We start from the raw sequence: 26,871 nt of genomic DNA on the forward strand, positions 1-26,871 counted from the left end.
ATCCCCTGCCTCTGTTTCACATTTTGTTGTAAGAGTGCTAGAATTAGATGTGCAGTATTGTGTCTCAATTTCTATGATGACTTTAAACTCTCAATGTCTGTATCCATCTATATACTGTTTCTAGAATGACAATACCATGTAAGCCTCTCAAATGGCAAGACAAACTAGACAATAATTCTTCATGTGGCTGAGCTAGCAGGAACAATCTCATTCAAATAATCAACTTTTATGTCTAAATATTTAATGTTAGAATCATGGATTGTGACTCAAGGATGGTGATGGGGATCTGAGTTCAAGTGTTCATGCTTTTAGTTTTATTGATATTTTGTATAGTTCTCTACCTTAGTTTTTGGTTGTTTTGCCTATTTCCTACCGTCCATTCCATTCTGCTTGGGTGTATTTGCACATTTTTTTCTAGGGCTTTCAGGTATGGTCTTAAGTTTCTAGTGTAGGACCACTGCAATTTCCTAAGGAGGGCACTTAGTGCTCCGAGTTTTCCTCTTAGTAGTGCTTTCATTGAGTCCCAGAATAATGATTATGCTGTGTTATCATTTTCATGAAATTCTAGGAAGTCTTTAATTTCTTTATTTCTTCCTCAACAAAGTTATCATTAAGAAAATAGTTGTTCTGTTTCCCTGGATATGTGGCTTTTCTGTTTTTTTCTGTTGTGAGTAAAATCTAGCCTCACTCCATGGTGATAAAGTAGGATACATGGGTATGATTTCCATTCTCTTGTATCTATTGAGGCTTGTTTTATTACGGTTTATGTGGTCAGTTTTGGAGAAGGTATCATGAGATCCTGAAAGAAGGTATATTCATTTGTTTTAGGAAGAAATATGCTCTCTTTATCTGCTAAAGCCATTTGACTCATAACCTATATTAGTTTCACTATGTCACTATTTATTTTCTGTTTCAATAAACTGTCCAAAGAAGAGAGTAGGATGATGAAGTCTCTCACTTTAATTGGACTCATGTGCTTGTGAGACATTTTTCCACTCTTTTATTCTGAGATGTGTTTCTTGTAGCAGAAATACTCTGGATGCTGTTTGCATATCTAATCTTTTAACTTATATCTTTTTATTTGGTAATTGAGTCTGTTGATTTTGTGAGTTATTAAAAACAGAAGAATCTTAGTTCGTGTTATGTTTGTTGTTTTAGAAGATACTATGTGCATGTCAATCACTCTTTTTGCTTTTGTTTTTGAGATGATTATATTTTGTTTTTTCTTTGGGTTAAGTATCCTCTTTGAGTTGGATTTTTCCTTTCTAGAGTTCTAGGGCTGGATTGATAGATACATTTTAATTTGTTTCTTTTTTTGAATATTTTAGTTTCTACATCTATGATTATTGTGAGTTTTGCTAGGAACAGTAGTAGCATGGGCTGGCATTTCTGTGCTCTTAAGATTTTCATGAAAATTTTCCAGGCTTTCCTGGCTTTTACTCTCACTCTGGAGAATTCTAGTGTAATTCTCCTATATCTGCCTTTATATGTTTGTTAGCATTTTTTCTCTGAAGCTTTTAATATTCTTTCTTTCTTCACTGCACTAAATGTTTTGATCGTTATGTGATGAGAGTATTTTATTTTCTGGTCCAATCTATTTGGTACTCTATGGGCTTTTGTATGTTTATGGCTATCTATTTCTTTATGTTGTGTAATCTTTAATTTATGATTTTGTTGAAGATGTTTACTGGTCCTTTGAGCTGGGAGTCTTCAAATTGTTATATTCCAATTATTCTTAGATTTGATCTTTTTATTTTGATCTGAATTTTCTGGATGTTTGGGTTATGAGGTTTTTATATGTTTTCAATATGTTTTCACAACTGTGTTAATATTTTCTAAAGTATCTTCTACACCTGAGAATCTCTTTTCTATGACTTTTATTTTCTTGTTGATGGTGTAGTTCTCAATCACTTTTCTAGGTTTTGCATTTGAAAGGTTGCCTGCATTCATGTTTTCTTTGTTGTTTGCACTTGCCTTTTAAGATCTTGGCCTGCTTTGTTCATTTTCTTTGCCTGTTTGATTGATTTTTTCATATTTCTTTAAGAGATTTATGTCCTTCCTCTTTAAGGACTTCTTCCTGTTTATCTGTGTTTTCCTGTATGTCTTTCAGTGACTTATTTATGTCTGCATTAATGGACTTTATTTTCTTCATGAGACAGTAGTTCATATCACCATCCTTGTTTCACATATGTTCATGTACTTAGGACTGCTGTGGTGGAACAACTGAGTTCTGACAATGCCAAAGTATATTGGATTCTATTGCTTATGGTCTTGCACTTGCCTCTCAACATTTTGTTGTCTCTGGTCTTAACTGGCCTGGGTGTCTCTGTCTAGAGACTGCCTGCTGTGTCCTTAGGTTGCTGCATCTTTCCTGGGACTCCTGTGGCCCTGGCTGTAGTATAATTCTTTGGTGGCCTTCAAACATTTTGGCCTTCAAAGGGTCATGCACACTGTTGATCTGTTGCCCTGGATCTAGCAACTCTCCTGGGAAGCATTCTGACTGTGGGGTTTTCAGAAAGGCAGACAAGCTACTGATCTGTTTTCCTGTGAAACCCTAGTATACCTTCAGACTGTGGGGTCTGACAGAGGAGCAGTCAAGCTGTTGATCTTCCCTGGCTGAAGGTAGAGGCCAGAAAAGGTTTGTAGTTTGATTTGAGAAGATGGGTATTTAGTTTAAATTGCTCCTCAGGTTCTCAGGTTCTGCTGTTAATTGAAGGGTACTTTTGCCTGTTGCCTTACATGCAGGGAATATTCTGAAGGGCTTTAGTCTATGGGATGTTTAGAGGAGTATTCAAGCTCCAGATCTGCCCTGATGGAAGGCACAGACTAGAACTGGGGTGGGTTTCATGAAACGTGAGTGTAGGGTCCATGTACACTGAGGTTCTCAAGTTCTCAGCTATTGCAGTTCTTTGGGAGGGTCTGATACATGATATTCCTAGCACAGCTGAAATCCTGAGAGGCCCTCAGACTTTTTGATCTTCAGAAGAGCAGACACACTTATGATCTGCCAGAAAATGACCACTTAATCTTCTTCAAACTATGAAGCTCTTAAAAAACACTGTTTTTCGTAGTTCATAGAGAACGTCCTGTGTTCTGAATTCACTCAAATTAGGCTGAAAAGATGAATCAACACTTAAGAGCATTGGAAGCTTGTCTAGAGGACACTGGTAAAATTAGCACGATCCATATGGCATCTCAAAACCATCTGCCTACAAGTCTTGTTCTAAGTTATCTCATACCAGCTCCTAAACTCTTTCAGAACCAGGCACTAAAGTGTGAAACAGGAATATATGCCAGAAAAATACACATGCACTTAAAGTAACAAAGGTTATTCAAATTTATATAATCTGTTTATTGTGAATACTATGGTTCTCTAGACCAAAAACCAGACTAATGAATAAATATTAGGAAGAAATCTAATAGATTGACAAATGTGTTGATTTCTAGGTATTTAAAAAGTGGCTGGTTGGATGGTGAGAAAGTTGTGAATCCAGCAACTACTCAATCTATTTGACTAGATACTTAAAAAAAAAAACCTGTAATGCCTAGATTTTATCCAACATGGCATAATTTAGAAATCATCTCAGAAAAAGAATCCACAATTGAGGAAAACTGCCAACCATTTCTGGCTGTAGGTTTTATTCATATTTTCTAGTTGATGTAATAGGACCCAGCCAGTTTCTTAACTTTATAAGACATTTAAAAGCTCATTGGTTTGCCTGAACCCCAGGAAAATGCCAGAGCAGATTCGTACACTAGAGAGATTATAGGCCTTTCAAAAATAATTGGCCATACAATCTTATGCTTTACAGTGTCAAAATAGTAATAGCTTCAGACAACAATTTGGCATTTTTAGAAAGTGTGCAAGTTAAATTGTAAATACTTGTTCTCAGTATCTTTAATTTTTTCATAATGGTGTCAAGCCTTGAAGACTTATATGTAATCAATTTTGGCAAATAGATGTTACTCAATTTTGATTTTAAAAAATTAAAATATGTACATGTGACTTGACACCTTTTAGGCTTTCTAGTTGCAACTACTTTAACAAGAAAATCAACTAAAATGTAGTTAGTATTGCCTATATATTTTTGTGCTTGGTATTCCATATCAGACTAAGATAGGTAATGGAACTGGCTATTGCAATTATTTGACTACAGTCAAACATTTGAGATTTTTGTGGACAATTTAATATTACTGTTATCTCCTTATTATCCTCAGGGACAAGAAATTGTGAAAGAGAGATTATGAAACCTTAAATTAATATCTTCATAACTCTCTGAGCATGAGAAAGGCAGCAAATTGCGTTTCTTTCCTGGTTTTCCAAATGCTATTAAAAATTGGCTTTTATTTTAAACTAGAAAGGGGGAATTATATCCTCCCCCCAAGGTCACCAAACGCACACCTTGCTTTTGTCTTGTTTTAAATTTTCTGCAAACTGATGCTCAAGTTCAGTCTGCAGCAGATCGCCACTGGCATCCAGTCACTTCCAGCTCATTTACCAGGGTTATATGGAGAGACCCCTTGCCTAATACTTGGTGTGAGCCTGATCCTGTTTTAATTTGGGGATGTGTGTCAGTCTACATTTTTTCAGAAAAAGAGAATGGACCCTGATGGCTGCCTGAAAGTCTGGTCCTTCAAATGGACACAGATCTTGAGCTTAATAATTATGAATCTAATGATAAAGCTGGCTCAAAATCCTTATCAGCCAGCTGATTTAACTTGGCATATAATCTCCACTCTTACTGAAGGGTGTTTTTAACCATTACTTAAAGCCACCCACTATACACCTGGTGGCTAGACTTGTGTCTGATCCCTGCTAATTAGCAGTTGGATTAGATACTGGAACATTTCCACTCTTAACCTTATTTTCAATATTGCTTGGATAATCATGTTGCTTTTAAACTTTGAACCTTGTAGTTTAAGCAGATTGATTGCCATCACACAAGATCGCTTTCAGCAAGCTCAGCTATTCATTCTGGCAGTTACACATCACTGTGAAGAATTGTATCTAGTGCATGCCCACAGGTCCTTTGGTCTGAATGTGGTCTTGGTCTAAAGAGTGTGCCAATGATATCCGGTAAGTCAATGATAGGTAAGAGTGTTTTGAGCTCCTATAAACCTAAGACATAGGCATATATCAATATGCTATGTATGTTTTCCTCAAAGACAGGTAATATTGGAGTAATATAAATGCCAAACCTAAGCCAAGCAAGGTCGCCTGGCCACTAGAGACCGTAGACGGGATGAAATTTTGTGCCCTGTCCAGATATTGGCACTGCCATCTTATAAAATTAAGGGGAGAACTGTGCCCTTTCCCCACAGCCTTGAGCAGGCCTGCAATCTGTTTACCACAATAGACCAAACAACAGTATGACCTAGGAGGCATTGCATTGGCAGCCTTGGTGCCTTGCAGTCTGCTACAGGAGCTAAGGAGAATGGACCGATTGCTGAGCTTGCCTTGACACCTTCTGGCTGCTATCCCCTTACCCAGTTTCTGGGATGAACTAAAAGAGACTAGGGGGGGGGGCTTCCCCTTTATATGTGAAAGCAAAATATTAAACTTCAGGCTTTGATCAGAATACATTGTCTTGGCCCCATGCTTCCCTTGCCCTCAATTCCCCTTTTGTTCCCAGCCTTCCTTTCAGGTGAACCCAGTTCCAAACCCATAGCTACAGGTGGCTACACCAGCCCAATGTGCCTGTTGCCATTTCTGGGCTGATATTCCTGGATTCTTTAAGAAAGCATACTGAGAAATCCAAGAAGAACTAGCCAATAAGCAATACATTTCCATTGACTCTTCATGAGGTCCTGCCTTCAGGTTTATGCTTTGTTTGAATTTTTCTTCTGACTTCCTTCAAAAAAGAAAAAAAAAAAAAACCATGATGTGGAAATGTAAAACAAATCAGCCTTTCTGTCTCCTACTTCATTTTAGTCCTGACCTTTTAGTCATGACCATTTAGTCATGAGATCATATTAAGCCATCCTTAGCAGCCCATAGGGAGAACTGTCTCAGTCTGATTCAAGGTTATATCAAATTACAACAGGGTTACTGGTTTACAAAGAACAGAAAGTTATTTCTCTCTGAAGACGTAAAAGTCCAAGATCAGTAAAAATTCATAAAAATAGTGAGAATTCATTTTTTAACTTACATATGACAGTTTATCAGTACAAATTGATGTTGTGTTCAAAGATTCCTCCAGGATTTTTGTGAGAACATTAACCTGCTTGGGATTCAGGAAGTACAAAGCCCTAGTATCCTCTCAGTATGACATTTGAGTGGCAAACAGTCACATCCAGTGCAGTTGAATATAAAACTTCTGAACATAAACATAGATCCATGAACCTGCTACATTGCCTATATTAACTTGCTATAATTATGGGTTTTATAGTAACAGTAAATATTTTGCTTCAGGTAATATTCAATCAAAGGGGGCCAGTTTGGTTCTTCTTTTAAAGCATGTCTCTTATTTTTATCTTGCATCAAAGAAATAACAAGGGTGGTATGACAGTAGCTCATATTGTGTGGAAATTTTATTCTTTCACTTCCTTCTAAAGGCATGACTATGCTTAATATCCAGATATTTATGACCCATTCTTGTTGTCTTCTTCATTTGTAGTCAACTGTACATCATTTTGCATTGTATGTTCATACAACAATGTGGAATCACAATTTTATGGCCTTCCAGCAAGAATATGTAATCTAGTATGATATGTTCAGTATTCAACAAGTCCAGGAACCTCCAGTTTTGGAGAGCAACTCCTGCTAAAGAGGTTACCTGTTGTTGAAGAGATTCAAAGCTGTCTATAGTAGAGGCCATTTCCTGGCCAAGCTTGTCCTGGAAGATGCTAGCCAGATGTTGTGTTTGGGAAAAGGCTGTTCCAGCAGTTCCAATAGCACCAAATGAAACAGCAAGGCCTAGTCCAATGAGCCAAGTAATGAAGATCTCTCTCTTCTTTCATCTTCCTTCCATCCACAAGGCAAGTTCTTCAGGTTCATAAAGATAAACCTGGGGGACAACAATCAAAAGGAGTCCTGAAAATGAAGGTTGATACAGGCACCTGTAGTACCTTTGCACCAGAGGAGAGCAGGAGGGTTAACAGATACTGCTTTGGTAATTGGTGATGTCACGGGCACATGGGAGTTGGGGTTTTGAGGAGAGCTCTACAAAGCAAAGAGGTGAAGGTAGGTCAAAGAGAGGAATTTCCTGTGATTTCCTCATGGGCTGGAGTCCATTGAGGTCTGTAAAGGGAAAAGTTGATAGGAACAGTTGTTAATTATGGTCGAGAGAGAGGCACAGAAAGAGCATTGGAAGAATTGGGGTGGGTCGTTATGGGAAGGATGTATATTATAATATATATATAATATAATATATATATATTATAATCCACTGCATATTGGATGTACTGTAGCCAGGAGATGGTAGCTTGTAGTTACTCCTACGACTGGTTTTCCTGTTGGATAATATTAGCATGGGTAAAGGCTGATTTGGTGGCAGGAACAAGTTCACAGGAGACGTGTAGTTCAGCTACAGGATATCTGGCACAGCCATTGGGATAAAGTTTACCCATGACTCTGGTTCACCATCATTCATTCCATAAATTGCTGATGGAAAGCTGAAAATGAGTTTTAATGTTGGTGATCATGGTGCCACCAGGACTGGTGGATTCCATCCTGCAGCTAAAAATATCTGCAACCACCATATGTGGAGACCTCCAGGAGACATTCACCTCTGTTTCAGTAAGGAAAGCAGAAAAAAAGGATAGGGATAGTGGAGATGGATTCCAGGTGTAGGAAAATCTCAATCCTGGTTCAACATCCTTCAAGTGGGCGGACCTTGGGTTCTTATAACTTTGTTGTGTCCATTGTAGATTTCCCTAGCATAGAATCTCCAATGGTAGGTGTTGGGAAGGCTAGGGATAGGCTGGGTGGTAGCAGAGCTAGCATGAAGGATGACCAAGACAGCCAAGAGAAAAGAGGAGAGGGGGGCTTGTGAAGGGATCATGGTCTGGGAAGCTGTCACCAGTTCATGGATGTCCTTCAAGGAGATCCTGCTTTTCCCCTGTGTGTGGTGTCTCTTTCACTCTCTCTTCCCCACCCTTGGTTCTTGAACTGTCAGTGAGAGGTGGGACATCTTCTAGGTTGGTGGGGTGGTATTGGACTTTTCTGACAGAGACCCAGTTACGCTTAGGCTGGTTCTGTGGAAAAGCACAAGCAAAACCCCTCCTGGTTGTTTGGAAGGGGTCTGGTCCCTTCCTTATTCCATCCAAAGGATCTCACCATCATACTAGGATACGGGAAGCTAATTTTGGTGTGTGCCAATACAGGGAAATAGGAGGGTATTTTGACTTTTGTAGATGTTAAATATGTTTACGATAGTCAGGCCATCATTAATTGAACATTAGGTGGATAAGTAGTGGTTGGTTGTTTTAGGAGTTAGGTCTTCAGGGTCAGATGTGTTCTTTCTATTATAGTTTGGCTCTGAGGGCTGTGGAAAATTCCCTTATGACGTGCAATTTTCCAGCATGTGCAGAAGGTTTTAAATTAAGAGCTAGTGAAGGCAGAGCCATTATCAGTTTTTATCTGTTGAGGAATGCCCATGCTGGCAAATGTAGAGAGCATACAGTAAATTAACCTTTTTGAGTTTTCACCTGTCTGGGCAGTAACTAACATAAAATATAAGTAAATATCTATGGTGACAAAAACATATTTTTGTCTACTAAATTGGGGAATGTGGGTGACATCAATTTGCCATAAGGCATAGGATTTGATACCACAGGGATTGGTACACATAATTTGTAAAGCTGTGGTGGTGATGAGGAATGCACAAGAGGCACATGTTTTTATTATCCTCTGGAACTGAGCAAGGGGGATGTGATGGAAGGGAGGATGAAGCCCCTTCATTTTTGTGTGTGTGCGTGAATGGAATTGGTCTACTTGCCCAGTGGAGGCTAAGAATATCTCTGTTGAGGCAGTTTGGTCAACAAGTGCATTTCCCTCAGATATAGGACCTGGCAGGGGACTGTGAGATCAGATGTGCTGGATATAGATGAGGGAGGCTCAGTTCTATAGGAAGGTGGAGACCTGTATGAGTAGAGGGGAAAATGGATTGTCATCTACTTTGACTAATGATCTTGACAACAAGGGGAGCAAATTGACAGCATATACACTGTCTGAAAGGAGGTAAAGGGGGCCTTTGAATATTTTTAGAGCTAGGTAAATGGTATATAGTTCTTAATATTGGGGGTAGTGGTGGGAAAGCTCTGTGAATTGGAGGATTTGCACAGTTTTGTTAATTGCCCTCAAATTTTGCAATAGTCTCCATCCCCCTGAGATCTTTTTATAGCAAACACAGGGGTACTCCAGGGACTGTGGGAGGGGTGGATGTGTTGTAGAATCAACTATTCCTCTTCCAGTTCTCTGAGGGCTCTAAGCTTGAGCCCTCAAGCTTCTCCCTTGATAGAGGCCACTGTGGAATCCAAATGGCTTCTTGTAGAGGAAATCAAGGCAGGGAGTATTAAATCTAATATTGGCCCCTAGAGTTGATGGTGATTTGGAGGGGGGGATTGTTGGGTCTCCTTGGTTACTATTTTCTTCATAAGTAATATTCTCTATCATAATGTGGTCTCTTTCTGGTTGGGTGGTAAGAACCACATCTAAGGCTTGTAAGATATCTCTCCCTAAATGATTGGTGGCTACTTGAGCCACCAGAGGGCATATGACACCCAAAGCTCCATCTGGGTCTTCCCACCTATTGGTCTATTTGGTGATGAATATGTGCGAGGTACCCCCTATGCCTAGGACCTGGGGCCCAGGGATCAGTTGCCAGTTTTGTGGGACCTCTTGCTGTCTTAAAATTGTCCTACCTGCCCCAGTATCAATAAGACACTTGAATGGTTTATCATCTACTTTAATGGTTAACTTTGGGTTGGAGCCTTCTGAGATGCTGGACACCCATATGGATTCTACGGCAATAGTTGGCCCTCTTACTGTCAGGGCTGAGAGTTGCCTTGTTTGAAATTAAAATGCTCTAGTGGCTTACCATCCTTATCATATAGAGGGGTACAGTGCTTCCTCCAGTGAAAACCTTTGCTGCAGTGGGGACAGATTGCCTTAGGGGGATTAGAATCTGTTATGGGAGGACAGTTTTGTGGGCATTCCTTCCTCCAGTGTCCGGCCTCTCCACATTTGAAGCAAATTCCTTCTCTTTTTACTACTGCCACAAATGCCTGAGCCACGAATACAACCTGGTGTGATGGGGTTCCCATTTCTTGGGTTGCCACAATCCACTTATCATGATGCTCTTTCTGGAGACCCTGGCAAGCTAGTCTAGATTCAGAAGTTATACCTTCTCAAACAATGGTTTGAAGAAGGTCTCTTGTTGGGCCATAAAAAGGTATCCTGGTTCTTGGGTTGTGGGTTCGGCCATGTCCCCAGAACCCAGGCTTCTGATATGAGGCCTAATCTCCATCCTTTAGTCACATACATAAGGGGTAGTGATAAACAGCCCCCAGGCCCTAGAGACTAATGAGGTACCTGAAGGACAGAGGGTGGAGCTGACTAAACAATCCTCCCTAGCCCCTCCCCCCTCTTCTCCTCCTTATTTAACTCAGGCCCAGCCTGGGTTTTTTGGGGTATGCATCCAGATCCATCCACCATCCGCCATGCCAATAAACCAGTTTTGGAAACCCAAGGACTTCCTTGTGTGTTGGGGCCTAGCTGTGAGGAACTGTGAGGAACCATGGAGAAGCCTTTAGTTAATGAGCAGCCGGGCCTATCTTCCAGCTGGAGGAACCCAGAGTATTCCCAGCTGACTGCCCACAGCATGGTGAGAGGAACCCTGGGTTCCCCAGCCATAATTTTCCCACAGCTGGCACCTTAAACATCGGGCCTCAGACAGCCACTCAGCCACAGGAAAGGATACCTCAGGAAGGTGAGTCCCCAAACTCTGAAAACAAGCAACCTGTTTTTTTCTTCCTGTGTTTTCAGTCAGAGCCATCACGTGGATTTAAGTAAGCTGAAGGAACAACTGATACCCTCTGGCCAGAGCACTTTCTGGTGTTGGTTGATGGTTCCTCTGGCCTCTGCTTAAATCCCTACAGCCCATGATGGGAATTGGCAAAGACTCTCTATCTAGACTCTCTTTAAAACAAAAAGAAAAAAACATGGTAATGCAGTAGCCATTTAAAAGCCACAGGGTAGATGTCAGTCCTTAAATCTGCTGAAAGGCTTGGCTCTCTTGGATCATTGTGGAATCCCCCAAAGCCAAATAGGCCAAGGGAATGTTACCAGTGGACAAAGTGTTTCTCCTCTTTCCTGTTATGGAGAACTCCACATCACAGAAAAAGTCACCCCAGGCAAGGCAAATATATGCCCTACTAAAATTCCATAGAATAAAAATAGGCAAAAAAACAAGCCTCCTTGTTTAGGGAGGAAGTCCTTCAGGTAGCACCATGCATGGCGGAGGACAATATTTACAGTCCAGACTCATGGAGCAGAGTAGCTTCCCTTATCAAAAACAGAGATTAAAAAACCCCCTTGTGAGTCTTTGCCAATCTTAGCTGCAATTCTGCAATGTATAGGACCATCTAAAATTGGACAGACTGAGAACAACACAGCTCCTGGGTCCCCTCAGTCAAATGAACCCAAAGATCAATGTCCCAAAAGTCACCTTGTTTCAGACCTCGAGGCCCTTACCCAACTAATAAGAGAGATAAAATCCATATACCCACCCTTCCCCCTTATGCCTTGGAGGAAATGCCAATGTCTCCTCCTGCCCCTCCCTCCCCTGGCCAAAGGCAAGGCTCCATTAAAATGCCAAAGAAGCTCTTTCCTGCCTCTCCCCTTATTCCACCAACTCCTGCCCAACCAAAGAGAGATAAACTCCCTACCCCTGCTCAAAGCAGACCTTCGAAATCCATAGTTAAAACCCTGCCAAATCCCATAGTCCCTCATACTCAACCATCAACCACTCAACAACTCTGCAATTTCAGGGACACTCATGCAAAAACTAACCCCGCCTCCCATGATACTCAGGAGTCTGATACAGAACTTGAAACCCAAAATGCTCAAGCATTTCCAGTTAATATCCACCCCACTTGAGCTAAACCACTGAACTGGTAACCACTCCAAGCCTCTGACCTAAAAGAACTCAGGCAAGCAGTGAAAGAAGATGGCATCCACGAACCATGGATGAAATCTCTCCTACAGAGCCATATTGACAATTTAAACACCCCTCAAGATTGGAGCGATATTTGCCATTCTGCTCTTCCTGGCCCAATGTTTCTAGAGTGAGAAGCCTACTGTTGGGACAGGAAGAGCAGAATGACAAGTATCTCTTCAATCTTAGGGGTGTTTAAGTTGGCAATATGGCTCTGTAGGAGAGATTTTGTCCATGGTGCATAAGTACCATCTTCCTTCACTGCTGGCCAGAGTTCTCTTAGGTCTGAGGCTTGGAGTGGGTACTAGTTAAGTGGTTTAGCTTGAGTGGGGTTGATATTAACTGGGAATGTTTGAGCAGTTTGGGTTTCAAGTTCTGTATAAGACTCCAGAATAGAATGGGAGGTGGGGTTAGTTTTTGCAAGAGAATCTCTAAAATTGAAGAGTTGTTGAGTGGTACATGGTTGAGTATAAGGAACTATGGACTTTGGCAGGGTTTTACCTATGAGTTCTGAAGGTCTCTCACTTTTGTGGCTTGGAGAAGGGGGGATTAACCTCTCTTTGGTTGGATGGGGGTTGGAGGAGAGGGGAGAGGCAGGGCAGAGCTCCTTTGATATCTTAATGGAGCCTTGCCTTTGTATGAGGGAGGGAGGAGCAAGAGGAGCAGATGGCTTGTTTGGCATTTTCTCCAAAACATAAGTGGGTAGGAATGGGTAGATGGATTTTATTTCTTTTATTAGTTAGGTTAGGGGGCTGAGGTCTGACATAGGGTGATTTTTGGAACTTTGATCTTTGGGTTTATTTGACTAAGGGCAGTCAGGAGCCATGTTCTCAGTCTGTCCTATTTTAGATGTCCCTATACATTGCCGAATTGCAGCTAAGATTGCCAAAAACTCACGAGGGGCTTTTTATCTTTCTTGGGTATTTTAGTTTTTGATGAGGGAAGCTACTCTGTTCTATGAGTCTGGGCTGTAGATATTATCATCAGCCATGCATGTCACTATCTGAAGGACTTTCTCCCAAAACAAGGAGTCTTGTTTTCTGATGATTTTCATACTGTGGGAGTTTAGTAGGGCACATATTTCCCTGACCTCTCATAACTTATTATGTGCTGTTGAGTTGCCCGTGACAGAAATGAGGAGAAACACTTTGTCTAATAGGAACCTTCCCTTGGACTACTGGCTTTGATGGATTCCACAAAGGTCCAACATGCCAAGCCTTCTCACAGATGTAAGAACTGTGAGCCTCCCTGTGGCTTTTAAGTGGCTGCTGCATTACCAGGTTTTTCTTATTGTTTTAAAGAGGTTCTAGATAGAGACTTTGCCAGCGATTTTTGCAGGCTGTTGGGATTTAAACAGAGGCCAGAGAAATCTTCAGCCAGCACCAGAGAGTATCTCTGGACAGAAGGCTTCAGTTGTTCAGTTGTCTTATCAAAATCCACACAATGGCTCTGACTGAAAACACAGCAGGAAAAGGCATGTTGTTTGTCTCCAGAATTGGGGGTCTCACCTTTCAAGGTATCAGTTTCTGTAGCTTTGTCAGTGTTATAGCTGATGTTGGTGCCAGCTTTGAGTCCCTTCCAGAGGGCATTCCATGATAATCTCCAGCCCATCCTGGTTCAGAGGGTGGGGTCTGGGCAAAAGGGACAAAGTGTGAGCAGGGAAGGAAAATTGGTTCCACTGCCTCTGATGCTGTCTCTGCCTGCATCTCTGCTGTCAATACCCAGTTACTCTCAGGTGCTGGACCCTCTGAGCTGAGCCAGTCAGCTATAGAGTTGAGGTGCCAGCTATCTATCAGGGAGGGAAGGATCCTAAAGGTGCTGATCCCTTTCCCAGTGTTACAGCTCTTGATGGGCTGGTAAGGTGCCAGCTAACTGGCTGGGAGGGGAGGGTCTTGAAGTCACCTTGAGAGAGCAGATCTCTTTCCAGTTGTTACAGCTCTTGAGGCAGAAACTCTTGGACAATGTGATGATTCTTGTATACCTTTACTTCTCCTGAATAGTGCCCTTATATGCAGTTTTGGGGTGGATTACAGTCTGGCAACAGATAACCTCTATTGGCTTGGTCAGAGAACTTGGAGTTTCCTCATCTACATGAGAGAGAGATTGAGAAACTATTCCTATGTGACTGACAATCATAGACCTCACTATGGGAGGGGTTGTGGAGGGCTAAAGCTAACTGAGAGAACGAGGATCCCAGGGGAAAAATGCCAAATACCTTTCATCCCATTAGGGTACAAGGTTTGAGGCCTGTTCTCGACCAGGTGTCCAGTTGCCTCTCACTGCCCACCAACCCACAACCCTGCACTGTGTTGCCAGTTAACCTCTGCCTCCCATGACTATATTATTTATGCTTCTATGTGGAAATGACTCCTCCTCATGCGGGCCTTCATTCTTCTTAAACTACATACCATCTGTCGCTTGTATCATGCATATTCTGCACATTTTGACTAATATCCACTTATCAGTGAGTCTATACTATTCATGTCCTTTTGGGTCTGGATTACCTCATTCAGCATGATATTTTCTAATTCCAACCGTTTGCCTGCAAAGGTCATAATGTCATGGTCTTTAATCATGATTAGTATTCCATTGTTAAAGTGAACTACATTTTATGTATTCATTCTTCTGTTGAGGAATATCTGGGTTGCATTCAGTTTCTGGTCATTATGAATAAGGTTATTATGAACATAGTAGAGGATGTGTCTTTATGGTATGCTGGAGCTTCTTTTGGGTATATGCCCAGGAGTGGTATACTTGGGTCTTTAGGTACAACTATTTGCAAAATTTTTCATTATCAATAAAGAACCATCAAATTGATTTCAAGAGTGGTTGTGTCACTATGTATTTCCATCAGCAATGGAGAAATGTTCCTCTTTCTTCACATCCTCTCCAGCTTGTTCTGTCACTTGAGTTTTGACCTCAGCAGTTCTGATTAATGTAAGGTGGAATGTCAGGTTCCTTTAGATGTGAATTTCCCTTATAAATATGGATATTCAATATTTATTTAAGTGTGTCTGTGCCATTTGCAATTCTTTTTTGAGAATTTTCTGTTTAGCTCTTTACCATATTCTTCAATTGGATTTTTGGGTTTTTAGAGTTTATCTTTTTGACTTCTTTATATATTTTAAATATTAGCCCTCTGTTGGATGAAGCATTAACGAATATCTTTTCCTGCCCTTTTGTCCTATTAACAGTGTCCTTTTCCTTTCAGGAACTTTCCAGTTTCATGAAATCCCAATTATCATGTTTTAATATTAGAGCCTGAGCCATTGGTGTGCTGTTCAGAAAAATTTCCCCTGTGTCAATGAATTCCTGGCTATTTCTCATTTTCTTTTTTATTCGATTCCATGTATCTAGTTTTTTGTTGAGCTTCATAGTACACTTGTGCTTGAGCTTTATGCAAGGTTAATAAATATGTATCAATTTGTATTTTTCTATATGCAGTCCACCAGTTAGAAGAGTGCCATTTGTTGCAGATGCTTTCGTCTCTTCTCTTCTCTTCTCTTCTCTTCTCTTCTCTTCTCTTCTCTTCTCTTCTCTTCTCTCTTCTTTTCTTGTTGTATGGTTTTGGCAACTTTGTCAATGATTGTGTCCATAGCTGTGTGGGTTTAATTGTGGGTATTGGATTATATTCCATTGACTTGTGTACTGCTTCTTTGTGTATCAACTTGACACAGGCTGGAATGGAATTGGGCAAATCTGTACACAGGACAAGGAAACGTGATGACCTTTAAAATGTAAATAAAGTATCTAATAAACATAAAGAAAAAATTGTGCGACACTTAATTGTATGTGTCACCTACTTCATTTGCCTTCTGCCTTAAATAATACTATAGTCTTTTTTAGCAAATAAGAAGTAAAATGTCAATTTTTCTTATATTGTTATAGAGTGTAAAAGGAAGAAAATAATTTTTAAATGTATGTTGGGTTAAATTTTTCAACAAGTTATATTTTCTCTCTTAGTGCATATTCAAATAATTTCTGTTTATCTAAGATTTTGATATATAATGCATATATGTTTTGTACAGCATATATTAAAAATAGGTTAAAGAGCTAAGCAGAGAATTCTCAACTGAGGAATCTCAAATGATCAAGAAACAATTAAAAATGTTGATCATCCTATGTCATAGGGGAAATGCAAATCAAAACAACTCTGAGATTCCACCTTACACCCATTAGAATGGATAATATTAAAAACTCAAAGGACACTAGATGTTTTCTCAGTTGTAGAGCAAGGGGACCAGTACTATTATTGAGATTAAAACTTGTACAGCTACTCTGGATATTGATTTGGATGTTTCTCAGAAGATTGAGAATAATTCTACCTTGAGATTCAGCTGTACAATCCTGGATATATTAGAAAAAATTCTTCAACCATCCCACAAGATCACTTGCTCAACTATGTCAAAAAAAAAAAAAAAACAGGCCATCATGAATTACAGGCAAATAAATAGAACTATGAAATACCATCCTAAGTGAGGTAACTCAAACCCAAAATGTTTGTACTCACATAGAAGTGGATATTAGCGATAAAGTATAGGATAACCATGTTATAATTAACAGACACAAAGAGGACCATTAACAAAGAGAACAAAAGTGAGGATATTTAAGTCTTTTTTTCAGAATAGGAAGCAAAATAGATATCAGAGGTAGATGAAAAAATGGGATGGGAAGGGGAGGGAATGGGGAACCATATAAAGAGACATTAGGAGAGAGAGAGAGAGGGGGGGAGAAATGAAATGATATGGATAGCCGGGGAATAGAGGCAATTTCTAGAATGTTACAGATACACAGTTTTGGCTTACCCAGAGGATATAAGGGGTGACTCTAGCTGAGATTGCTAAGATCCTGAAGTGGTCAAGAAGTACTCCCAGTGAAATGATAAGAATGGCAACCCACCCACAAAGCCTTCAACCCAAAATATGTCCTGCCTACAAAATATGCAGGTACAAAGATGGAGCAGAGTCTGAGAGAATGGCCAACCAATTGGGGCACCAAGTTGAAACCCATCTAACGACAATAACTAATCCCTGACACAATTTACTATACACCTTTAAGCTTGTAGACAGGAACCTTGGATAACTATCTTCTGAGATGCTGCACACAACAGCCAATGGAAAGAAATTCAGAAATTCACATCCAAACATTTGACAGAGCTCAGAAAGTCTTACAAAAGAGTTGGGAGAGAGATTAAGGGACCAGAAAAGGACATTGACTCCACAGAAAGACCTATCATGTTTAGCCTAGCTGGACATTTAGGGGCTCCCAGTGACTTAAACACCAAACAAAGAACAAGCATAGGCTGGACCTAAGCCCCTTGCACATATGTAGAAGATGAGCAGCTTTATAGTCATGTGAGTCCCCCCCAAAAGTGGAGCAAGTGTTGTCTCTAAGTCTGTTGCCTATCTGCCTGACTGTGGATCCTGCACCCCTAAATGAATAGCTCTGCCTGGTCTCAGTGGAAAAGGATGTGCCTAATCCCTCAAAAACTTTCTGTGTGGAGTGGAAGTGGTGTGTGTGTGTGTGTGTGTGTGTGTGTGTGTGTGTGTGTCTGTGTCTGTGTGTGTGTCTGTGTCTGTGTCCTGGGGTTGTTAATGATAGGTAGTGTAAAGTGTGGTGGTGGGGTTGAGGATGAGTGGAGTATCAGAAGGACTATGAGGTTGAAAAGGCTGAGGTGGGTCAGGTTGTGGGAGGGTAGAAGTGTTGACACTCATGGGGGTTTCCCTTCTGAGAGGAATGGGAGAATGACTAACATGAGGGGTATTTGAAGAACTGAAAGAGCAAATATTAGGTGGTAGAGTGAATAAATAAATAAATTTAATAAGAAAAAAGAAACAAGGAAACAGAAAAGAAAGTAAGGAAAGAAAGAAAGAAAAAAAGAGAGAGAAAGAAAGAAAGAAAGAAAGAAAGAAAGAAAGAAAGAAAGAAGACAGACAGATAGAAGGAAAGGTAGGTATCTAAACCATTATCAAGATCCATTAGTTACAGATTTTAAAATTTCTCAGAAAAATGTGTGAAACACTGAACTAATTCATATCTTAAAACACGATTTGTTTCACAGGTTAGTATCTGGTTAGTATGTTGTACTTGATAACCTGTCTGCACAGATCTCTTTAGATGCTACATGCAAATGTCAACAGGAGACAACTTTAAAAAAAATTATATTTACCACAGGAGAAACATTTGAAAAATAGGAATAGGATTTGATATTTTAGATATGATATTTCAGGGTTTAGTGTTTCTTAAGTTTTGGTTTTAATTTGAAGACATAAACTAATTTCATTTATCTTAAAAAATATTTTAATGTTTGTTTATATTATATCACTTGTAAATTTTAGCCATCGATGATGAGCAGCATTCTGCAGTCAATTCTCTGTCAATTCATATCGGTAATTGTATTAAGGGATATTAAATTTTGAGGACTCTAAAATTAAATGAAATTATAGTGTAAAAATCAAGCATAACTTCACAGGATGATAGTGTTATTTATTCTATTTAGATAGGACTAGCATTAACATTATTAATTCTTGTTGATTCCTTATTTCTTTTAGGGAAATAAAGATTGTTACATAACAAACAGGAGTATTTTCAAAATATTATTTTTAGAAATTTACATGAACATTAATTTCTTCTTTCAATCTATTGTTTATCTATACTTTCCTAAAACGCACTATAATATTTATCATCTAGAATGGGAAAAATACTGGAAAGCAGAGAATTTCGTCACCCATTAATATGGAGGAACATATAAGTAATTCTCTAGGTACTACTTCTCACATTCTTGGGCACCAGTAACTTTTCCTGTTGCTGTGATCCTAGGCAGTCACTGAACACTCACTCTAGTGTAGTGTAATTACTGTAGAGAGGGGTTGTGTAAGTGCCTTGAGAGGGAGGAGCATTCATTTGAGCTCTCTGTCCAAAAGCAAATGGAATTGCAAAGATCCTGTGAGTTATTCTAGTTTATTCATTTCCAAATTCAAACTTTTAATCTTATTAACTACAGTGATTAATTCTACTCTCTATGCCCAAGAATTTCTGTAAGTACTTCATTTGATTTTTACCTTTACAATTTTCACTTGAGAACTATGCAATTGGATTTTTTTCATAAATCTCTTAAGGCTCAAATATGAAAAATTGTAGTATTTGTCAATTGATTAACGTTAAAATGGATTGTGTTTACTTATTGCATAAACAAATAATTTAAACAAAAGTCATTTGAAAATATTTTGGCAGTTACTATAGTGCTTTGGTATAACCAAAGGTCTGTTGATATGTCAAATGTCTTAGAATGGATACTCTGCTGTTTCTTATTTTTCTCTCACATTAAGAACTGGAGACTTTCACAGGAAGTATAGGTTCAGAATCAATTTGATTACATATTTTTCCTCTCTTCAAATAATTTGTGAGCAATTAGTAGTTGTCACCTGACAATTTATTTTTAAAAAGAAGAATGTCATCCAATTCCTGTTATGATTGGGAAAGGTCTGAAGTATTAACATTCCTGCAGTGAGACATAGGAGTGTGCATGCTATATTTCTCTTTTTTCAGCTCTTGTACTCTTACTGAAAATAGATATTCTTTGTCATAAAATATGTCCTGATTGTGTTTTTTCTCTCTCCACTTCTCTCAGGGCTTCCCCACCTGACCTCTTATCTGGACCCACTCCTTTCTGCCTCTCATTAGGAACCAAACAGGGGAAGGTAATATAAAATAATATACAAGAGAAAAAATACTAATGAAACAAGGAGAAGAAAGGGAGCCAAAATGAGGCACAAGAAAGAGATACCTCCATGTTCACACACTCATGAAATCTGTAAAACCACTAACATGCAAGGCATGATGTATATGCAAAAGACATGTAGATTTAAAAGAGAAACATGAGGAAAGAGAGGTAAAAATCTGTACTAATTTCTCTGGCCTTAGTGTCTGATGTGTTCCAAGCTATGCTGCTTGCATTTGGGGCTGCTGTGTTTTCTCCAAGCTTTTTGCTATTAAAATCAGCCAATTAATAACAAAGTCCCTTTGTATAATGTAAGCATCCCTTCCATGAGAAAACTACCTTACAATTTTAGTTGACAATCTAATGCCAAGTCGAGGGTGTCTGATCGTTTTTATTCTTCAAATACAGTTGAAATTATTTTCTCAATATTCTGTATTCTCTGGAACTAATAATGAAATAAACCATCACACCTATGCTAGGTATCACAATACACTGGAGGGGAGAGAACAAAAAGTGAATTGTCTGGCCAACAATAACTGGCCCAATTTGAGATCCATCCCATAAGTAAGAGGCCAATACATGACACTATAAATGATACTTCATTATGTTTGCATACAGGAGCCTAGCATAACTGTCCTCTGACAGGCTCTACACAGCAGCTGACTAAAACAGATGCAGAGAACCACAGCCAAACAGAAGGAGCTCACAAAGTCTTGTAGAAGAATTGGAGGAAGAATTATGAAACTCAGAAGGGATAAGAACTCCACAAGAATAACAACATAATCAAATAACCTGGACTCCGGATAAGAACTCCACAAGAATAACAACATAGTCAAATAACCTGGACTCCTGGGGGATTCCCAGAGACTAAACCTCTCACAAAAGAACATACAATGGTAGCCCTCCAACCCCAAATATATACCTTGTTTTTCTTGCAGGTTCCTCAACAACTGAAGCTTGAGCTTAACTTGACTCTCTTGCCTGCCTTTGAATCCTATCCCCAATACTTGGTTGGCTTATCTGGCCTCAAAGGGAATGTATGAACTTATTCCTACAGTGACTTGAGGTGTCAGGGTGGGTTTGTGGCCAGAGGGGTCTCATCTTCTCAGAGACGAAGTGGAGGGAGGGATGGGAGGAGGGTCTGTGTGAAGGTGGAACTGGGAAGAGAAGGGAACTAAAATCAAGATGCAAATTGAGTGAATTAATAAATTGATGGGAAAAAGGGAATTGAAAAAATATAGCAATCAGCAACATGGAAGTAATGTTGCAAAAAGGCATGACGGCATGAACTAACAGGTATATGGATATTCTTTTACTGTAGCTGTTGTGCCTATGATTGACTATCCAATGCCAACAGGGTATTCTCAGTAAGACTATAGAATTATATATAAATATCTGTTTTTTATAATTGTTCTTTATATTGTGTGTTATCAAACAAGATAGATATTTTAAAAACATGGGAAATGCAGAAATGACTGCATTGCAGAAGTCATTATGGTGCACATTTTTTTTTCTATTTAAATTAGATATTTCTCTACATTTTGGAAACAAGTTTTAACTTTGTTTGTTTGTTTGATTGATTTTTGTTTTGTAATAGAAAATGCAGGCAGTATTTTCACAAAAGTAACTGTACAGTGATTTCAAATACAGTAAATGAGGGCAATGTATGGGCTTCAAATAAAAGGTATTTGAAGACTGAAGAAAAGAAATTATATACTTTCTCAAGTATGAAAAGAGGACAGATGACCTATTAATAATAAGAGGGCCTTCAGAAATCTAAAAGAACAAAAGCAGGATCCTTGTGAGCCAACTTGATAGAAAGTTTCTGAGGAAGGAGATAAAAATCTTTACAAGGTGGTGGTGACAGTAGCCTACCAAACTATGTTTTTGTTTATGACTACAAAGGCAGATAGATTCATGAGTTCAGGATCAACCTAGGACAGAGCAAGACTAGGATCAGACTTAGTGGAAATGGTAATTTCAGGGCATGTTCTCACCCTACTATCTTATCTTCTGGACTTAACAAAGGCACACATCTCTAAATGCATTTGCAATGGTAAGAAAATTATATATATATATATTTGATGTCTTCTAAGAATCAAAGTGCTGGGTGACTTGAAGCTGACACATAAGATAAAAGGAAAACCTGAAGAGAATGACTATATTGATATGTAAATTAGAAAACTGGACCTGTGATGTAGAGGAGATAAGCTACCAGAGAAATTTTTAGGATATAAAGAGAGAACTTGGAGAAAAGACAAAGACACACACACAAGGAAACAGAACATGGACAGCAAGATTCTTAGAATGGCAATCAAGCAGAATGCAGAAAGAGAGATCCTCAGAGAGAAACCAGAACACAGAGAGAAGCAGACTGGAAAAGTTTTATTAAGCAAAATTCAGGTTATCAGCTTGGACACCAAATTTGATTTCCAGTTGCTTGTTTTTGCCACTCCAAGACACCCATTCTCTCATAATCCTTCTGCAAGACACAGGTGGATCTTGGTATTGTACAACCATTCTGGAAATTCAACTAGTAGTTTCTGAGAGAATTGAAAATTATTCTGCCTGACATCCCAGATATACTACTCCTGGGTATATATGCAATAATGTTCTACCATCCCACAAGGATATGTGGTCTACTACCTATGTTTATAACAGATTTATTCAAAATAACCAGAAACTTAAAATGACTCTGATGTCCCTAAACCAAAGAATAGATATAGAAAATGTGGTTCATTAGCACATGGAATAATAATTAGCTATTAAAAACAAAGATATAATAAATTTTGAAGGCAAATGGATAGAAGTAGAAAGTATAGTTCTGAATGAGTTAATGCAGGCCCAAAGGAATACACAAGGTATATAGTCACTTATTAGTGAATGTTTGCAATAAAATACAAGATATCTAAACTAGAATTCACATACCCAAAGAATCAAAATAATAAGTAGGGTCAAGGTAGGATACCTGAATCTCAAATAGAAGGGCAAATAAAATAGTCATTGTACATGGATGCAGAAAATGAACTGGGTTGAAGAGGGGATGGAGAAAAATGTGGGGTATGGTAATTAGATGTGCTGAGAACTGGGAATCATGGGCCAGGATAATGACAGTAGATCTGCAGCTTGCAGAGGGTGTAACATCATTAGAACGTGCAAGCATCCTAGGATGAAGGAGTCTGTTTTGAGTCTATGAGGATGACTCTAGCTACCACTCACAGCTGTGGTGATATAGATTCAGCAATGTCCACATTCTGTAGACAGTTGGGACTCCTAGTAGAAGCATAAGGCTACTAATCTATTCAGAAAACCTTTAACCCAAAATTTGTCCTGCATACAGGAAATCCAGGGACCAGATGGAGCACTACTGAAGCAATATCCAACTGACTTCCTACCCAACTTGTGACCCATCTCATGGATAAGAAACAATTCCTGACACTGTTAATTATACTACATTATGCTTTCAGCCATGAGTCAAGCATAGCTGGACTTTCAGAGGTTCAGTACAGCAGACAGTTGAAAGAGATGGAGATGCACACTGCCAAACATTAGATAGGGCTCAGAAAACCTTGTGGAAGATGTGGAAAAATAATTGAGGGAAACTGAGGGGTATAGAAACTCAACACAAACACCAACAGAGTCAACTAAACTTCACCCTTGTAGCTCCCAGAGACTGAATCAACTACCAACCAAAGATGATAAATGGACTTGACCTAAAACCCTGCTGGCACATATGTAGCAGATGTGCTGATTGGTTATCCTGAGGGTTCTTCAACAACTAGAGTGGAAGCAGTCCCTGACTTAGTGGCCTACATGTGTATTCTGTTGCCCTTTCTGGCTGCTTCCACTTGCCTCAGTGGGAGTGTTGTGTGCATTCCAGATGTGAATTGACATGTCATTGTGGGTTTTCAGCCAGGAAATTGTCTCTATTTCTCACAGGAGAAGGTATTTAGGGATGATGGATTGTTGAAGCCCACACTGCCTGGCTTGGGGGCCACTGTTTCCCCTCTGAGTTGTTGTTCCGGTCAGTGGGTCAGGGTCTAGCAAGAGAGAGAGTGGGGATGGAAGGGAAGAGATTCAAAGAATGGAGACAAGGCAGAGTGTGTGACCAAGTCTCATTTCTCGTTTACTTTAAAAGGGAAGCCCCCAGCTGCAAGGCACTAAACAGCAAAACAAGCTATGTGGGATAAACAAGATGTTTATCAGAATGTGCTCAGCTATTGTAGGTTTTTGAAAAACAAGCCTCTTTTCAGGGTATATGGCTTGAGATGGCTGCAAAGATGATAGCCCCTTTTCTGCTTCTAGATTTTCTGCTACAAGTCAGCTCTCAACAGGTCCCCCTTTATAATTTTTTTTCAAAAGGGAAGTATGGGCAAACTTATGGAAACAGTGTCCGCCTTAGGTTGGAACAAATGACCCCAGCCTCCCTTTCCCATCATTGGATACTCAACAGCCATAGGTTGAGCTCCTGTCTTAGGATGGTGAGGCCTCCCAGTTAGGGGCAAGTGTCTTTAAGTGTTCCCTTACCTGTCATTGACGATCTGGCTTAGTGAATAAGTTAGGGGTTAACCCTCCACAGTCTTTATGACAGAGATTTTAGAGTCCTCTACTTCCAGCCTGTATGAGTTTTATTTGCATAGCATCTATCTGTTGTTGTACAAAAGCCATCATTCTGTTGAACAGCATGAACCTGAGAGATAAGAGATTTAATGCCAGAATGGTTGGTATAAAAGTAAGATTCTTTTTAAAGGGTAGCACACAAGTCCCCTGTTGGAGAAGTAAAAGGTCCAAGCCTTGTACCCACAAATTTTCAACAGAAGAAATTATACCAATGAAACCCTTGAATTTGCATCATCTTAGTAACAGTTATTCAGATTTCTACCAATAGATTATGGCTGTGTAATCTATTTTAGCTCTTCCCATCTGTTCCATTAAAATTGTTACTTTTCCCTACAAAGATAGAGCCTAATATTAAGCACCTCAGTCCCCAAGTCCAAGGAATTGGGGCGCTGACTCTTCATTAACTTCTTCAAGCTGAATATAAGCTTTGAGATATTAGAAGAGGAATGAGGGGAAGGGTAAATTGATAAGCCTCTGATATCTGTCTTAACTCCATCCAGATGGAAGTCCTGGGCATCAGTGAACATGCAGGTGATAAGAAGATTCATTCACCAAGGCTGTGTATTCTGTAATATACAAATCTCAAAACAAATTTCAGTATCAAGACAATTATTTTGTTTGATTCTCTGGAATCTAGTCTTCTGGAGGCCTACCTCTGTTATGTCTGATCCCTATAATTCTGGAAGATATAACTACTACCTTGATGACTTCTTTGGAAAACATAGAAAAACTTTTTTTCCAAATCTGCCTTTCATTGAGCCAGTAACCAGAAAAGCCTTGATATTGACCTTTTATCCAGATGAAAACTATAACTACACAACTCAGAATTACACCCATTTTGAAAGTTAAATCAATCTAATACAACTGATTAACCCTATCTTCCTGTTGAGCTCTCTGCCTAGAGAAACCTTCTATTTATATTGTTATCTGTTTGGCTCTCTTGACAAGGAGTAGCCTGTAATTTACTCCTCACATCTTTAAAGTATTCTTTCATCTGTTTCTGCTCACTTATTTCTTGCCCAATTTTTGTTACTATGACCTACTGGTCTGGCTGCAATCACCTTTGTTTCACTTCTGAATTCTCGGCAGACTCTTCTTCCAGTAACATCCCACACTGGGTCTCTCATTCTTGCTGTCTAATGTTGAACACCACTGCCAAGCCAGCTCCATCAATGGACAGGTTCTCCAGTGAAGGAGTGAGAATGGCTGCTTCCAATTCCTGCAGTGTCCTTCACTGTATCCTGCTTACTGGAGCTCCAACTTTGAGATGCCACTTTGTTGAGGCCCACACTACCCAGCTTAGGGGCCACTCTGTCCCACCTGACATGCTGCTCCAGTCTGTGGGTCAGTGTATAGCAAGAGAGAGAGTGGGGATAGAAGGGAAGAGACATGAAGAATGGAGACAAGCCAGAGTGTATGAAAAAAAGTTTCGTTTCTCATTTACTAAAAGGGAAAATCCTGGGTATGTATACACTTCACCACTTGACTTGCAGTCTTGGATAAGCAGGGAAACACAGATGAAGGCACTTTGCCATGTGAGCCTTGCAGCTTGGGGCACTAAACAGGAAAACAAGATATGTGGGATAAACAAGATGTTTATCAGAGTGTGCTCAGCTGTTGTAGGCTGTTGAAAAACAAGTCTCTTGTCAGGGTACAAGGCTTGAGATGGCTACAAAGATGAAAGCTGCTTTTCTGCTTCTAGCTTTTCTGCGAGAAGTTGGCTCCCAACAGCAGATGACCTCTATAACAGATGGACATTTTGGAGGGTAGGGTGTTAATTTTTGAGGTAACATGAATAAATTAATTAATGAAAATACATATTTTTAAAATGAAACAAATACATCAGATTCATAGTCTCCTCTTTCTCTGAAGCATGTCACAAATAACAGTCCATATTTACCACCCTCATTCTCAAGTTTGTCTTCTTTAGATTACACATATATGTGTATACTTATATGTGTTTGAATGAGTGAATGTGCCTGTGTGTGTTTTTGTGTACTTTTATCTATGTGTATTTACAAGTACATTAAAACATCTCTGTGAGTGAGTTTTTCTTGTTTCTGATTATATATTGCTTTACTAATGAACAATCTGCATTTGAAAACTCATATGGCTGATCATATCTAGTGGGAAAGTAATTCTCACTTTTCTAACCACATTAATTTAGTATAATTAAATGGATAGGAATGGAAAAAATAAAGGTAATATGAAGTAATAAGTGGGAAAGACTTGTAAACTTGTAGGGGGCAAATGATCAATACTAAAAAAGTAAGACATTTGATATATAATAAAAAGATAGTTTTAGCAAAGCCACATGAAATTATTATTTTATATATACTTAAAATTATACACAGTATATATGCTTATGTTTAG

The 26,871-nt window shown here is 39.3% G+C and overlaps 1 protein-coding gene across 1 annotated transcript in view; it reads right to left on the reverse strand.

Annotated features, from left to right (window-relative positions):
- The window catches only part of LOC143434701 (uncharacterized), a 102,777-nt gene that overhangs the window by 30,032 nt on the left and 45,874 nt on the right, over positions 1–26,871 (reverse strand). The window contains 1 exon segment of the mRNA XM_076914158.1: positions 14,635–14,644. Within this exon segment, the coding sequence (XP_076770273.1) occupies positions 14,635–14,644 (10 nt within the window).

This window comes from Arvicanthis niloticus, chromosome 16 (assembly GCF_011762505.2).
Source record: "Arvicanthis niloticus isolate mArvNil1 chromosome 16, mArvNil1.pat.X, whole genome shotgun sequence".
In the NCBI taxonomy this organism is placed as follows: Eukaryota; Metazoa; Chordata; class Mammalia; order Rodentia; family Muridae; genus Arvicanthis; species Arvicanthis niloticus.